Below are 15662 nucleotides of genomic sequence, written 5' to 3'. Positions count from 1 at the left end.
GCTTTAAGGAAAAAATCAGTCTACTTGAGTTTGAATGAGACTGCAAACAGGATAACTGACTTGTAGGGTTTGAGTTACACTGTGATGACATCCACAAGGTAGTCAGACTCTCTTGAGCACAAATGGGAACGAGGTTTCTGCTCCTGCTGACACCTCCTCCAAGAGATGTCAAGGGAGAAGTCCCCATAGAAGGTTTGACGGGGCAACTCGCCAATCACACAGTCCACCTGTCTTCTCCCTCCCCTGCCATGGCAGCAAAAAAACTGGCCAGGACAGGAGGGAGAAGGGGAGCATGTACAGAAGGAACGGCGCAGCTCAAGCCTGCTTCCCCAAGCTAAGCTGACAAGGCCTGCCACCCTCTCCAGAGGACCCAGTCCTGCTGCTTGGAAACCCAGAATTCAACCAGGCAAGCATGGCAGCATCGGTGGGCACAGCCACTTGCCAGTGCTGGGATCACCCTTAATACAGAAGTCTGGCTTCAAGCGGCAGTGACTAGACTGCCTGGGTGTCTGGCAGACCTGGCACCATCCCCGACGGCCCCAGCTGGCCTGCCCTGTGCTCCCCAGGCAGTAATGCCAGACCCTCCTCTCTAGCAAAGAATGGTTTGAAGGATCTCGATTCTCCCCCAGCAATATAGAAAGGTGGGTCTCCTTTGAGAGGAAGAGTTTGGGGACCCCAGGCTAAAGGAGGGCCACCTTCACTCACAGTCCTGACACTCTGTCCATGACTGTCAGCAGCCCGTTCTCCCATCCGTGGGGACTGGAGATTCCAGCTGGCTGATTCAGGCCTGCTCCCCACTGCCTGGAAGACAGACGACAGTACAGGGTACTACTGACCGTGCAGGGAAAACACTCGTGTCCACGTCTTGACAAAGCTATCCTAACCACATCTCCACAGCAAAAATCTGTCGGTCTCCATGTGTGATGGCCCATTTACAAAGCAAAACACATCATCCTCTCTGTTCACCTCCTTTTAACTCTGAGATACAGAGGCCTGAGACGGGACACGGTGGTCCCTGGTGGGTTTGTGCAGCTCCAGATGAAATCTAGGTGGCATTCCTTTTATCCGGTAAACAAAGAACACATTGAGGGCATCAGGGGTCATTGAAGGAACTGTCAGTGACTAAGGACAACGCCCCCCACCATGGGGTGCAGCCTGGACTCAGATGAGGGAGACACCCCACTTCCTCCATCACTTTCATTACATCTTGGTGGAAGCAGGTCAACAGGAGGAAACAGAAAATGGACTATTTTTTTTTTCCTGTTACAGAAAGCTCAGACCAAATCAAGGCATTTCTTCCTCTCCAATTGTTTCTCCTAGTCATTAACAAAGTATCAAATGTTTGCTTTTGTCCAAAGAGATTAAATATCCTAGAATTTCTTCAAAATAATATTTAGCTATAGTTTTTCAGCTCCCTTTCTAAAACTTCTAATATCATGACTTTTAATACTTTGGTGCCCTTTTAAAAAAAATTCTTCATTGTGATAGGTCTCAGAGTAATCACTATGCAAATACCATTCAAATCATAGTTTAGAAAATGAGAGTGTCACTTCTCTGGCAAAATTTATAGATGTTTGCCCAGTCACTGAAATTGACTGGAAGTGTACTGCAGCAGCCGCTTTGGGATTTTTGTTTTAATGAAAAGAGACTTGCATTTTCTGGTTATGGATAGCTACTTATATAGCCACAGCATATAAATTCACATTATAAATGTGCTTTCTCCTCCTTTGGGGGGATTTTAAAAGATAGAAAGGACTCAGGTGGGGATCCTTAAATAAATGAGTTATATCTAAATCTTTCAAAACTCTCTTTAAGAGTGTAATCTCTGAGAATGAAGATTTGTATAAATCGCTCTGGATCTTAGCATCCAGGACAAGAAGAGTAGCGAAGAAGGCCTCTCAGGGACCCTAAAGGAAAAAGCCCAGCACAGCCTTAAGCAGGAGGACCAGGAGGGCTGCAGGGTTTCTCAAGAAAGTCCTCGGAGCCCCAGGCAGGTGGAATCCAACCTGTTTCTTTCCCTTCTCCCAATCATTTACACAGGCCACAGAGGGCCCCCAGGCAGAAATGATCCAAATAAAACAATGAAGGCTGGCATGTTCTGCCTCCCTTTTACGGGGACAGACAATCCTACTATCAGCAAGACTTCTTGGGGCAAAACAGAGAGACCAGGGATAGTCTTCCACTTCTGACCCCCACACCATGGTCCTTCTGAAAGGACCACAGCAGCGAAACTGCAGATGCCCCTCCAAGGAGCAAGGAGGGGAGGGACCGACCTTCCTCCTGCTCTGAACCACTGGGCTGTGGGGAGCTGAAATCTCACAAAAGCACTTTTGTGTGGCTTCACTTCCCGTTACTATCGCACTGCCAAAAACTACAGCAACAACACAGTGAAAGCGTGCAAAAGCCGACATAGACTTGATAGCTAAGCACAAGCACATGTGGGCCACTCCGAGGGTGCCATTTGGAGGGGGCTGTGCCTACCTGGCAGACAAGCCCCAGTCCTCCATCCTTGGCAGGAACCTGCCCACCCCACCCACCTCGGTGCCTCTTTCCAACCCTAGAAGCCTCCTCCCAGCTCCTTAGAAAAACCTCCTGACAGGTCTTTAGGGAAAGTTATAGCAACCCCCTTTCCCAATCCCCAGACATAGCACCAGCTTCCTCCTGCGTCCCCCCAAGGCCCTAGGACCACCTTGGTCCACCCAGCTTAGGAGCTGCAGGACCGGGAAGACACCACTCTACCCCATGACAAGTTAGATCAGACCGACAGTTAAAAGCCTATCCCCCATCTCACCTATCCCCTCCTAAATTGTTTTTTCCACTTTCTAGATAATTCCCAATTGGAATTGATTTAAAAAAAAAAAGTGGTGCTGACCTTTGCAGAGATCTGGGAAGCTCCACAATGCAGTCTTTCCGACAAACTCCCCTTTCAAAACTGGGAAATGTTAGACTTTTGGAAGTTAAAGGAAAAAGATGAGGCCTTTTCAGCGGTTCCTCTCCAGAGTTAATGACGCGGGTGCAACGCAAACTTTCAGAAAGGGCATTACTGTCTGCCCCCGGGGCAACACCGGGAACTCTACCCCCTCCCTCCCAGCCAGCTGTGCCCCACACTTGGCCAGAAACAAAATAGGGGTGAAATGAGACTTATTCGAGTATCCCTTTAGTTCCCCCGACTCTGAAGACCCCAATTCCCTAACCCGATTCTACTCGATTTAGTGCCAGTTACTGTCACGGCAACGCAACCCCCTCCTCTCCTCAAAAGGGGGCAGTGGGCGCAGAAATAGATATCTATTTGCAAAATACACATGACCTGTGACATTCGGTAGCGTCAGATCCTCTCTTCCCAAGGCCTTCCGATGCGTCCACCGTGCATGTGTGCACGAGTGAGGAGTGTGCGGCTGTGCGTGCTGGTATGTGAACGTGCGCGCTCCCTCCGCCGCGAGGGCGCCGGGCCAGACTCGGACGCGCACCCCAGCGAGGCGACAGGCTCGGCCCCAACCTGCTTTTCAGCGGGGAGTCCCTGGGTGGCGCGGCTGCCCCCGCCCTGGCCCGCGGCCCGCATGCTACCTGCAGCCGCACGCCTCCACCACCATGTCCTCGTACTGCTTGTAGACCACGTTGTTGGCGGCGTCGATGTAGAGGATGCTGATCGGGCTGAGGCGCGCGGGCACGCAGCAGGAGGCTGGCGCCGCATCCGGGGCCATGGAGTTCAGCAGCGTCTGAATGATGGCGTGGTTGGTGGGCTCAAGGTGCGAGCGCAGCGGGAAGTCGCACACGCCCTCGCAGTGGTATGCCTCGTAGTCCAGGGGCGCGATGATCCAGTCGTCCCAGCCCAGCTCCTTGAAGTCCACGTGCAAGGGCTTGCGGCTACAGCGGCTCCGGCCCCTGCGCCCGTGGCCCCGGCCCGCGCCCCCGCCGCTGCCCTGAGCTGCCCGCGCCCCGGCCAACGCCGTCCGCCGCCGCCTGCGACCGCCGATGACCGCGGTCGGCGAGCCCACGCCGGGTCTGGAATCGGGCCGCGACTCCACAGCCAGCGCGGCCCCGAGCGCGCGCGCCTGGGAGCGGATCTCTCGGAACAGGCTCTCCTTCCTCTGCGTGCGGGAAGAGACCACCAGCAGCGCGCGTTCCTCCGCCGCCGCGCCGCCGCCGCCCCGCAAACCGAAGCCCAGCGGCCGCAGTGCCAGCGGGACCCGCGCCGAACCCACCACTCCGCTCAGCGAGAGGCAGAACGCGCGGCTGGTGCGCGGTTCCCGGCGGTGGCGCCGTAAGGCGTCTGCCACGTCGAACACCTCCCAGCGCGCGGCGTCCAGGAACTCGGCGGCTCGGGAGTGCAGTAGGCGCGGGGCGCTCGCGGCGCTGGGGCACGTGGACAGCAGCAGCAACGGGGGACTCGCGCTGCCGGGGCCCCGCGCCCCGGACTCCCGGCGCAGCACGCGCAGCTCCGCGCCCAACACCTCGTCTGCGTCGGGAAGGCTTGACACGTCGAACAGGAAGTTCAGGCCGGTCTGGGCTGCCGATTCGTCTGCAGGGGATGGGCAGAGACAGATAAAGAACGGCAGTGAAAGCGAAGCGTGCACCTCCTAACTGCAAACAGTCCCATCTTCCCTGGATGTGGGAGCAAGGCTCGCTGGGGCCGGCGCCCACTCGCACATCTCTGCTCCAGTCCGAAAGCCGTCAGCCTGGCCCAAAAGAGAGGGAGCCGTCGCTCAGACTATCGGGATGTGAGCTTTATTTCCAGCTAAATGATGTCCGACAACCCAACCAACGTAGCGCGCCTCGTCGGTACCCGAGACCCAAGCCTGACGGCTCCTACAGTTCGGCTGCCTGCCCCAGAGCCATGGGTTTTCGAAGACTAAGGCGGAGGCCAGACTTTCGGCCGGTGGCAGAAAAAGAGGCCTGGTGGGCGCATCAGAAGTCGTGCACCTCTTAAAGACCTGGAGGCCAGGCCAGGCACGGTCCGGGGACTGCTCGTTATGGCCCTCCTTATCCGCCAGGAGAGCCTCAGAGTCTCGGTTGGGCGAAAACCGAAAGTTCTTGTCCCCTGAAAACTGCTTCTGCGGCTTCTCTTCCCTAGCCCTGCCTGGACATTCCAGCCGGACACGATCTCCCGTGCAGGCTGGACCTCCAAGATTCGTCCGGAAGGGGCACGTGTCCACAGGGCTGCAGACACCCTTTCCCGCATCCAGCCTCTTCGCTCTGCCGGAGGGGAACTGAGGCCCAAATAGGGGCCGGCTCAGCCCCTGGTCGCAATGGGAACTCCAGGCTCAAGCTTCTCCCAGTGTTTCCGCCACCTTCGACGGAGGGGAAAGGCGGCAAAGGAGCGCAAGCCACTTTCTGGGAAGGGCTTAAAGCGGCCGGGACGCCTTGCTGCAGGGAAGGCACAGGACCGACTGGCCTCCCCGCCAGGGCCCCCTGGTCCCCTCACAGACGTAGCCTTTCCCTCCGTTAGAACTCAACTCGGCCTCCGGATTTTACTTCTCGTCGTAGACACTTCTTTCCTTTGGGGGCTCAGAAAGGAAGAAAAGAGCTGAAATTCCACCAAGAAGCAGATAAGGAGCTCCCTTTGAAGAAGGTCATATGGTTTCGTTTTGCCCCAAACGCGAAGAGACTGTGCAGACTCCCCCCACTGTTGGAGTGTTGCTCACCAACCACTGGACGCCAAGCCATTGACTCCCCGGGACCGAAGTGTGGGTGTGCTGCCCCGGCCTCTTGAGACCTCAGGCAGCCCTGCTCTGAGTGGAGGCTCAGGGCAGAAGGCAAGCAGGAGAGGCGCTGGGCAAAGTGCTCCTTCAGTCTCCCCATGCTTTCTCCCCAGGGCTTTGGGAGCGGCAGCACTCTCTCTGAGCTTCCCCTGCAAGCCTCTCCCTGGTTTGAGATTCTGCCGATGCATCCTCTCCGAAATTTCCTGGGATTTAGCTTAGGCTGAGGCCACTGCAGGCCTAACTCGATCTAAGGAAGAGCATCTGGTGCCTCTACAAGCTCAGGGCCATACACATCTCACCTCTCCCACAGCTGGGAGACCCCCTCCCTCCCCAGGGTCTGCACACCAGGATTCAGGCTCCCTACAAGTACCCTAGCATCCCATCCAGGGGGCACCCCAGGCTCTCAGAGAATGCTTGAAAATTTCCACCAGACTTTAGGGCCATTTGGGCCCAAACTGTTCCTGCATTCCAAATAAAGCGGCCTGTGTAGACCCTGTGTGCATGCTGGAGGGAATGAGAAACCTGATTACTGCACCCCCTCTGCCTGCTTTCCCAGGCTAGTGGTGGGCATACGGAACCCCCAGTGGCTCCCAGGCAGGGCCTGGGTAGCAGCAGCACTTACTTCCCAGCCCTATTGCCTTTCTTTCCCTCCTGCCTTCCAGGCTGGGTCTCTGGCTGGATAGAATTAAGGCCGAAATTACTTGCATTTCCGCCTGAAATTAGTTAAATTTTCCCTATCTGTCTGCTCTAATGGCTTCAATAGAGATTAATAAAATCCAGATGACACTCCCCAACCACCACTGCCTCACCCAAGTCCTACCTTTGGAGGGCTCAGGGTGGAGCAAGGTGGGGTGCTTGGTCCCAGAGAGGCCTGAATTCCTACAAGTTCGCGGGCCCTCCTCTCCTCTCTGCATAGCCTCCTCGCCTCTCCCTCTACCTCCCCAAGGATCCAGCCCCAGGCAGGCACCCGCCTCCACCCAAATCAGCCTGCTGAGAAGGGCTCTCCTCGCACCTGGTGATGCCACCAGCCTCTCCGGAGCCCTGTACTTTAGTCTGATGCCCGCTCTGTCCCGCGTTCCCCTCTGTTTCCCCGAGTTTGTAGGGCCCTCCCCCAAGATTGGGAGCTGCAGAGCAATCAAGCAGCCAACGACGCCACCACTGCTCAATCCCTCTGGGCCGAATCCCCTCCTTGCTTCTCCGGATCTCCAACTCAGCCTGCCTCCTCGAAGGGACCCGCGGGGCTGGCAGGGCCAGGGCACCCCGGGCAGAGGACGGGCATAGCCCTCTGTGGCCGCGGGCCCCCGCCAGCTGCCGCGGCTCTAGCCAGAGTCCAGGCGCTGCGAGGTGGGGTGCGTGGGCCTCGGAGAACTTTCTAACACCTGAGCCTGGGATGTGCGGGTACCGAGGTCCCCCCCCCCGCCACACCGAGGGGAATGGTGCTGGGGCGCAAGACAGGATGGACGGGCGCGGTAACAGCAGAGTACCTGGGATCGCCTGGTCCGCGAAGCCGGTGACTGTGTCCGCGCGGCCGTGGCGGCCAGATCCTGAGGTGGAGACGGCGACTGGCCCGGCCGGAGTCCTCCCGGCCAGGCTCCTGTAAAGCGACATCATGAACTGGTGCGGCACCACCGAGCCGTTCCTGAAGCCGGAGCCCGTGGCGCGGCGCGCACCGCGGGGCCCGGGAGACGCGGCGGCCAGGGCAGCGGAGGTGCCCTCAGCCGCGGCGAGGGTTGTCCCGCTGCCGCCGCCGCCGCCCCCCGGACTCTCGGCCGGCCCTGCCCCCGCCGCCCGCAGCACGGCGGCCGCTTCTAGCCCGTCGCGGGGGCGGCAGGCGCTCAGCAGCCAGAGGCACAGCGCGGCGGCCGCGCTCAGGTCCATGGGCTCCGAGGGCCAGGCGGGCGGGCGGCGCGGGCTCCGTGGCTTCGGGAAGTCCCCCGGCGCCTTTTGAACATAATGTTTAATAATGGGGGAAGTGTGCGCTGCAAGCTGCGCACCCCCCTCCTCTCCCACCCCACCCCACCCCACCCCACCCCCGTCCAACGCCCAGAGCAGCGCCCCCTGCTGAACGCTCGAGCCTCAGCACCGCGCCCCCTACTCCGGCCTAAAGCCGAGCCCCGGGCCGGAGCCTCCTCGTCCCACCCGAGCTCTTCGTCCCAACTCTCTCCAGGCGAGTGTCACCGACCCGAGGCTCCCGCCACCCACCTGGGCCCCGCCTCGCTTCCCCGAGGCCAGGCGACCACCCCCCCTCCGCCCACGCTGCGCCCGGGGCCAGATGCGCCCTCGGGAGTCAGAGGCTCCGAGGCCTCGCGCGTACCCGCCCAGCTCCTTACCCACTCCCCTGCGGAGAACCACCCGCCCCCTCCCCGCTCCTATTCCGCCCGAGACGCTGGAGGTGGGGCGGCGGAGGGGCTCGCCCCGCCGGTCAGTGCCACGATTCCGTGGCCAGGGCGCACAAAGAGGCCACGAGGGCGCACAGAGGCCACAGGGCGCCAAAGTGCATTTTTGCTCATGGGTCCCGCGGGTCCCCACCCTGGCACAGCCTTCAAAGATCGGAGCGGGAGGCGGGAGCAGCAAAGAGGACCGGTAGGAAAGAGAGGGTTAGGGGCCTGAAAGGACAGGCCGGAAAGACAGCTGGACGAGGACCGACGGTCGAGCCAGCAAAGGTAGGGGTGCGGAACGCGCGCTTAGACGGGCGCCAGGATCTTCGGAGTTCTTAAAGGGACTACGAAGGCAATTTCTGGGTGACGAGGGGGTTCCCGCTCGGGAGCGGCTCAACTTCATCTGCGCGTGGACAGTAAGGACCCCTTCCGCCCGTCCGCCTCCCCGGGAGCCCCGGCGAACGGAAACGGCTCTCGGGTATGTTGGGGAGCGCCTGGAGCCGGGAGGGCGGGCGGCGTAGAGCCTCAGGGTAGCGCCTCTGTAATTCCTTCCCGGGCCGCGGTTCTCGAGCTGGGTTGGGGGGTAGCGAGGAGGATGGAGGGGGCGCCCAGACCGCCGTCGCAAGGACGGCGGGGTGCTTGAGTGCTCAGCCGGCAGGAGTAGGTCCAGAGGCCGCCATCTCAGGGAGATGAGCCGGGGAGAGAGGTCTGGGTGTCGGCTCAGCTCCACCAGCAGCCGGGACGTCGGTCCGTAGAGGGCCGGAAGGCTCAGCGGATGGACGATCTGCTGGTGGGCGGACAGAGGGACGGAGCCTGACGGATCCTGTAGCAGAGTAGGCGCATCTTTTTCTTTTAACATTGTATTTGCTACCGTGCTCTAAATCTAGACGGGGGCAGCGAGTCACGGTTTCTTTGAGTAGGTGATCAGCGTCAGTGCGACGCCTGGGGACCCAAAGTCGCAGGAGTTTTGCTCTCAATCGGCCGCCGCGCGCTCTGACCCACGGAGGATTACCCACGTGGAGCTCCTGGGCCGACGACGGCAGGCTCCCGAGCTCCCCTATACCCGCTGCTTTGTCCCAAGTGAACTTACCAGTCGTCATCCTGCCGACCACTGCAAAGATGCAGTGTCCGCTCAGCATGGGACTTTGGGTCACTCACCACTCGGGATTTAGGGGGGCAGGAGAGACAAGGGGTCAGGCCCCAAGCGGATCAGGTGGACAGAGGTGGGGAAAAAAGCCCGAGGTTGCGTGCCCCCCAAGGGCAGTGGGGGGCTGGGATTACTGGGGCTGCATTAACCCAACAGGATTTGGGGGCCAAGGACATGGTCAGGAACCTTCCTCTCTCGCTGGTGCGGGTACAGAGCGGCCCTGCAGGAATCCAGGCAGGCTGTCTGGCAGAACCAACCCCCCAGAGACACTGATCAGTCAAAGTAGTGGCCCCTCAGGCACAGCTGTCTCTGTGAAGGCCACGACTGGGTCCCTGCTGTCTTTCTTGGCCTCCTTTCCTCCTGCAGCCACGGTGAACAGTCTTTAGATGTTTTGCATATCATCAAGACCCTGATGCAAACACTCTGGCATCTCTGAGCTAGAGTCCAGTAAGACTACTGGTTCTTGTCCTGGTTTTGCTGTTAACAACCACACTCCGTTGCATCGTCTGGGCTTCAGTTCCTCCAATTGTGTGAAGGCAAGAACCTGAAGGGTCCTGGCACTGGCCTGGCAGAGCAGGTGCCAAATAAACCTTTGTTGATTGCATGATACCTCCGCCTTGAGGTCACTCAGGGGCTTAGGAATGAGGAGTGGGTTGGAATCCCTGGGCCCTTGCTGTCCCTAGGGGAGCAGGGACAGCAAGCTCCTCTGAGACTGAATGTCCTCATCTGTAATACAGGGAGATTCTCAATTCAGGAAGTTGGTGTGGATCCAGGATAACAGGTGGGCACAGAGGGGGCTCAGAGCCTCGCCCCTCCCAGTCTGTTCTGGATCCCTAGGGTGATGATGGCTGAGAAAGAAGCAGCTTCTAGGCACCAGAAGGCTCTAGAGGAGAGTGCTAGGGGTGGGCTGCTGCTGCTGGAGCCCCACCCATCATGTGTGTGCTTGAGCCAGGCCTTAGCCACTGTCACCTGTGTGTCTTGGTCTGTCAAGTCAGACAACAATGCATTTCTTCATCATGTAGCCATTCCTCCATTTATTCTTTCCTGTAAATACTTAACTGTGAGTGGCTCTCCATATATTGTGAATTCAGCAACATGCAGGACAAGTGCATGGAGCTCTCGTAAAGGTAGAAGAGATGGTAAACACTTGCATAAATGCACCTGAATATATGGTACACTGTTAGGTGGTTCAAAGTAAAGTGATGGGGGAATCCCCTGGCGGTCCAGTGGTTAAGAATTTGCCTTGCAGTGCAGAGGACACCAGTTCACTCCGTGGTTGGGGAACTAAGGTCTCACATGCAGCAGAGCAACTAACCTGAGTGCCACAACTAAGCCCTGATGCTGGCAAAAATAAAAAAAAGTAAACTGATGGGAAGCAGGACTTGGGGTCTTTTTGACCACCAGTGGCCACATTGAAGCAGAGCCCAGAAAGGAGAGAGGCAGAAGGAAACTTGGGTCATGCCTGGCTCCCTCTCCTTCCTCTCAAATAATGATGGTAACCAATGGTTACCATTAACCAAATGATAATTATGGTTCTCCAAGTACCAGATGCTACTGCTAAGTCACTCCAGTCCTGTCCGACTCTTTGCGACCCCATGGACTGTAGCCCACCAGGCTCCTCTGTCCATGGGATTCTCCAGGCAAGAACACTGGAATGTGTTGCCTTTTCCTTCTCCACCAAGTACCAGGCATGTTGCTAACTGCTTAAGTGACTTCATGGCACTTAAGTCTCACTGCTGCTCTGTCCTGTGAGGTGTGTGCGTGCATGCTCAATTGCTATGGTGTATCCAACTCTTTGCAACCCCATGGACTGTAGCCCTCCAGGCTCTTCTGTCTATGGGATTTCCCAGGCAAGAATACTGGAGTGGGTTCCCATTTCCTTCTGCAGGGGATCTTCCCAACCCAGGGGTCAAACCTGCATCTCCTGTGTCTCCCGCATTACAGGCGGATTCTTTACCTACTGAGCCTCCTGGAAAGCCCGTCAGGCATTAGTGTTCCCATTTTATCGACAGAGAAAGTTGAGTCACAGTGAAATGTAACACCTTCCGCAGGTAACCTGGTGAATGGCAGAGCCTGGAGTCATCCTGTCTTTGCCCAACCCTTGGCTGCTCACAGCGGAGATGGGATCATAGCGGGGTGACCTGCAACACTCTGCTCAGCTCCAGTGGAGAGGCAGAGGGTCCTGTCTTGCCCTGAAAGCTCTGGAAAATTCTTGGCAGAAAAGAACTCTCAGGTCCAGGTGAGGCTTATGAAAGCATCGTCTTGAGGACTCCTTCCTGCCTCTCGCATCAGCTGGGAGCTCGCCAACTGAACATAGTCTGTCATCGGCAGCAGCAGGGCCTGCCTGTGGCTGGAGAAGCCACAGAGCTCAGAGCAGGACTGGCCGGTAGGAGCATGTGGTCTGACAGCTAAGTTTACATGAAGAGACCTAATGGCCTAGTGAGTCAGGCTCGCGGTGAGGGCTTGACTTGGACCAGGTCTCCCATGCCCTGTTCAGGGCTTCCCTGGGAGCCGTGACTGAGCATCCGTCTGGAGAGGCTCCCTTCTTGAGGACAGGGGAACGTGACACCAGGAGTTCTTGGCCCCCCATCAGGCCTTCTGCTGAGCAGGTGGCTGGTCTCCTGAGGCCCACAGGGCCAGGCCAACCCTGGGCTCACTTGGGGCTTCCTCCAGGGTCAGGGAGGCCTTTGGTAGGTGGGCCAGGCAGGTGGGAGTGCTCTCTCCTGGCCTGAGACGTTGTGCCCTACCTGCTGCGTGGCACACTTTGAAGGTGGCCTCCTAGTCCCCCGTGTGTCCAGCAGTCAGAGGGCAGCTGGTGCAGGAAACTTAGAGACAGCTGGGAGAAAACCGGGGGCTGCAAGTTCCAACTTCTGTTCTTTATTAGTCTGAAGGCCACCCCTCAGTGTCCCAAGAACTCCAGACTTCAGCTTTTACCTCCTCAGACAGCGGAGGTGAGACTGGCTCCAACAGGGGCGGTGTGGGGTGGGGTGGGGGGAGGGGGGGCGGACAGAGAGGCAGCCTGGTTGGGAGGTGGGTGTTTCTTAGTTGGGGTGGGAAGAAGCGGTCCCCACATTCTCAGCCCCAGATCCTTGTCTTGGAGAGCACTTGGCCACCCATCTGTCCTCTGCAGAAGCTCTTTGCTTTCTCTGGCCACCATGTTTCTGACTCAGGTCCTAGAATTCAAGGATTTGAAAGAATTTGCTGTTGTTGCTCAGTAGCTAAGTTGTATCTGACTCTTTATGACCCCATGGACTGGCACGCCAGGCTTCCCTGTCCTTCACTATCTCCCAGAGTTTGCTCAGATTCATGTTCATTGAGTCGGTGATGCCATCCAACCATCTGATCCTCTGTCATCCCCTTCTCCTCCTGCCGTCGATCTTTCCCAGCATCAGGATCTTTCCCAATGAATCAGTTCTTTGCATCAGGTGGCCAAAGTATTGGAGCTTCAGCTCCAATCAGTTCTTTCCAATGAATATTCAGGACTGATTTCCTTTACGATTGACTGATTGGATCTCCTTGCAGTCCAAAGGACTCTCAAGAGTCTTCTCCTGCACCACAATTCAAAAGCATCCATTCTTTGGCACTCAGGCTTCTTTACGGTTCAACTCTCACATTCATACATGACTACTGGAAAAAAAAAACATAGCTTTGACTATATGGACCTTTGTCAGCAAAGTAATGTCTTTACTTTTAAATACACTGTCAGGGTTTGTCATAGCCTTCCTTCCAAGAGCAAGTGCCTTTCAATTTTGTGCATGCAATCACCATCTGCAGTTATTTTGGAGCCCAAGAAAATAAAATCCGCCAGTTTCCACTTTTTCCCTTTCAATTTACCATGAAGTCATGGGACCAGATGCCATGATTTTAGTTTGTTTAAATGTTGAGTTTTAAGCCAAGTTTTTCACTCTCCTCTTTCACCTTCATCAAGAGGCTCTTTAGTTCCTCTTCATGGGTGGTGTCTTCTGCATATCTGAGGTTGTTGATATTTCTCTCAGCAATCTTGATTCCAGCTTGCAATTCATTCAGCCTGGCATTTCACATGATGTACTCTGCATATAAATTAAATAAGCAGAGTCCCAATTTTGAACCAGTCAGTTGTTCCATGTCTGGTTCTAACTGTTGCTTCTTGACCTGCATACTGGTTTCTCAGGAGACAGGTAAGGTGATTTGGTATTCCCATCTCTTTAAGAAATTTCCACAGTTTGTTGTGATCCACACAGTCAAAGACTTTAGCGTAGTCAAAGAAGCAGTAGTAGATGTTTTTCTGAAATTTCTGTGCTTTCTCTATGATCCAACGAAAGTTGGCAATTTGATCTCTGGTTACTGTGCCTTTTCTAAACCTAGCTTATACATTTGGAAGTTCTCAGTTCGTGTATTGTTGAAGGCTAACTTGAAAGATGTTGAGCATTACCTTGCTAGCATGTGAAATGAGTACAGTTGTGCAGTAGTTTGAACATTCTTTGGTGCTGCCCTTCTTGGGATTGAAATAAAAACTGACCTTTTCCAGTCCTGTGGCCTCTGCTGAGTTTTCCAAATTTGCTGACATATTGTATGCAGCACTTTCACAGCATCGTCTTTTAAGATCTGAAGTAGCTCAGCAGGGATTCCATCATCTCCACTAGCTTTGTTCATAGTAATAGTTCCTAAGGCCCACTTGACTTTACACTCCAGGATGTCTAAAAGAATATTGGGATTCTTTGGGCCAACTTTTCATATGATGCCTGACTCTTCACAAACTGCTACCGAGGCTCTGCTTGCATACCTGCAGAACGGGAGCTCCCTCCTAGTCCCGGGTAGTCTCCTGACAGCCCTGAAGGTGAGGCAGTCTGTACCCGGCGCCTGTGAGAGCCACCACACCTCTCAAAGGCACCTCTGCTGACAGAAGTTCACAAGTCACCCGGGAACGTGAACTGGCGCACTGGGGTTGATGCCACTTAGGAAGTCAGTCTTGGATTTCACCAGCGGGATCCACTCTGCTGCAGCCTGGAGCTCCTGATGACAAGACAAGAGAAGGTTCCTTAGAGATGCCTTGCCCTGTGCCTTGCATTGCCCATGCAGGGCAGCCAAGTCCCCAAGGAGGGAAAAGGATCAGCACCCTGGCATTTGGCATCACAGCTGCCAGGGAAGGCGGGGGCCATCTGTGATCCTGTGTCTTTGCTCTCTGTGTGGCTCATAAGGTCCCAGCCCAGCTCTGCCCTGGGTACCCTGGAGGAGAGGAAGAGGATGATTGAGGGCTCAGCCCTTGCCCTGCCCATCATTAGGGGTTGTGGGCCCTTGCAGCCCAGCACTATTTTGGAAGTAAAACAGATGCCCTCCTGGGCTATAATGTTGATGGTTCCAGAGAGTCAAGAGACCAGAATTCAAATCTGGCCTCTCACCTCGGACCGCAAGTCCCTTGGCCCTTCCTGGCTTTTGATCCCCAGACGCTGATAACGATCCCCAGTGAGGCTAATAATCAAATGTCCACCAAGGGTCCACCTGTGAGAGGTGGGGAGCAGGTGAGGACGGGGCCCAGTGCCAAGGACCCAGGCAGGGGCCAGCCCCGGTTTGGAATGCATTCAGAGCTGGAGAGGGTTAGCTTTGAGGAGGCAGCCTCAGCTTGGGGCTGTACCCCCAAAGAAGGTGTCCCTGAGAGGGCTGGGGATGGTGACAACGGTTCACAGAGGACGCCCCCAACCACTGCATCCGCGCTGTTGCTTCCTGTTCAGCCAGAGATGTGCTGTAGCCACCTCCCCACGGAAAGACCAGGGGTGGGGCTGTGGATGTGGGACGATCCCCGCAGGCCTCTGGCTCAGCCCGTCTGATGCCCAGGTCTGGGCTTCCTCTGGATGCTATGCATTTCCCATGCTCCACGCAGGGCTTGTCTGCCCCCAGGTTACCCCAGGCAACAGCTCTGGCATCCACACCGGGGTGGGCTGCAGCCCATCCCCAGCCACTGGCATGGCCCCATCCTTCAGTGAGGGGAGGAGATGGGGCTGAGAAGAAGGGAGTGGAATAGTTCCTTTCTAGAAATTTCACAGGGGTTTCTCAGGGCCCTTCCTTTAGGGTTGGGACAAATGGCAGAGGGCTGGTGGATACTGCCATCTGCTGGTCACTGGTTATAACAGCACCACAGTGTGGCTGAACCCCATTCCTGCTCAGATTTACAAAAACCAGTCTGGGAGAAGACTCAGGAAGCTCTGCACGGGGACCCTGAGGTTGAACCAGCTTACCTGGAGCTCTAAGGTATCCTGGGAGTTGAGGGGACAAGGACCACACATCTCCACTGAAGTCAGGAGAGAAACGAGAGGGTGGAGTCATGATAAACACTGGCTTCCAAACCACCTTTATAGTGCACTAGTTTTGTGACCTTAATTAACTTGTTATCCTCCACCTTTAAATGGAGACAGAGATTCCTACCTGTCAGGTGTACCTAAGGATAAAGGAAACAAAGTAGGT

At 56.2% G+C, this 15662-nt stretch overlaps 1 protein-coding gene across 1 annotated transcript; it reads right to left on the bottom strand.

Moving 5' to 3' along the window:
• Positions 1-3417: 3417 nt before the first annotated feature.
• GDF7 (growth differentiation factor 7) lies at positions 3418-7673 on the bottom strand. The gene is made up of 2 exons (XM_070379169.1): positions 7184-7673; positions 3418-4519 (listed from the first exon to the last, which is right to left on the bottom strand). The coding sequence occupies exons 1-2, from the start codon at positions 7575-7577 to the stop codon at positions 3561-3563; spliced, it is 1353 nt and encodes a 450-aa protein (XP_070235270.1). The 5' UTR covers positions 7578-7673; the 3' UTR covers positions 3418-3560.
• Positions 7674-15662: the final 7989 nt, after the last annotated feature.

Source organism: Bos mutus, chromosome 11, assembly GCF_027580195.1.
Source record: "Bos mutus isolate GX-2022 chromosome 11, NWIPB_WYAK_1.1, whole genome shotgun sequence".
NCBI classification, from domain to species: domain Eukaryota; kingdom Metazoa; phylum Chordata; class Mammalia; order Artiodactyla; family Bovidae; genus Bos; species Bos mutus.
Note: the sequence above shows the minus strand (reverse complement) of the source record. Positions and strands in the feature narration are given on the sequence as shown.

What these genes read in the sequence shown, in the direction of transcription:
- GDF7 (XM_070379169.1), bottom strand. Translation starts at nt 7,577, where the DNA reads ATGGACCTGAGCGCGGCCGCCGCGCTGTGCCTCTGGCTGCTGAGCGCC. An exon ending in CGCGGACCAGGCGATCCCAG is followed by an intron (nt 4,520 to 7,183) that starts GTACTCTGCTGT and finishes CATCCCCTGCAG; the next exon opens with ACGAATCGGCAGCCCAGACC.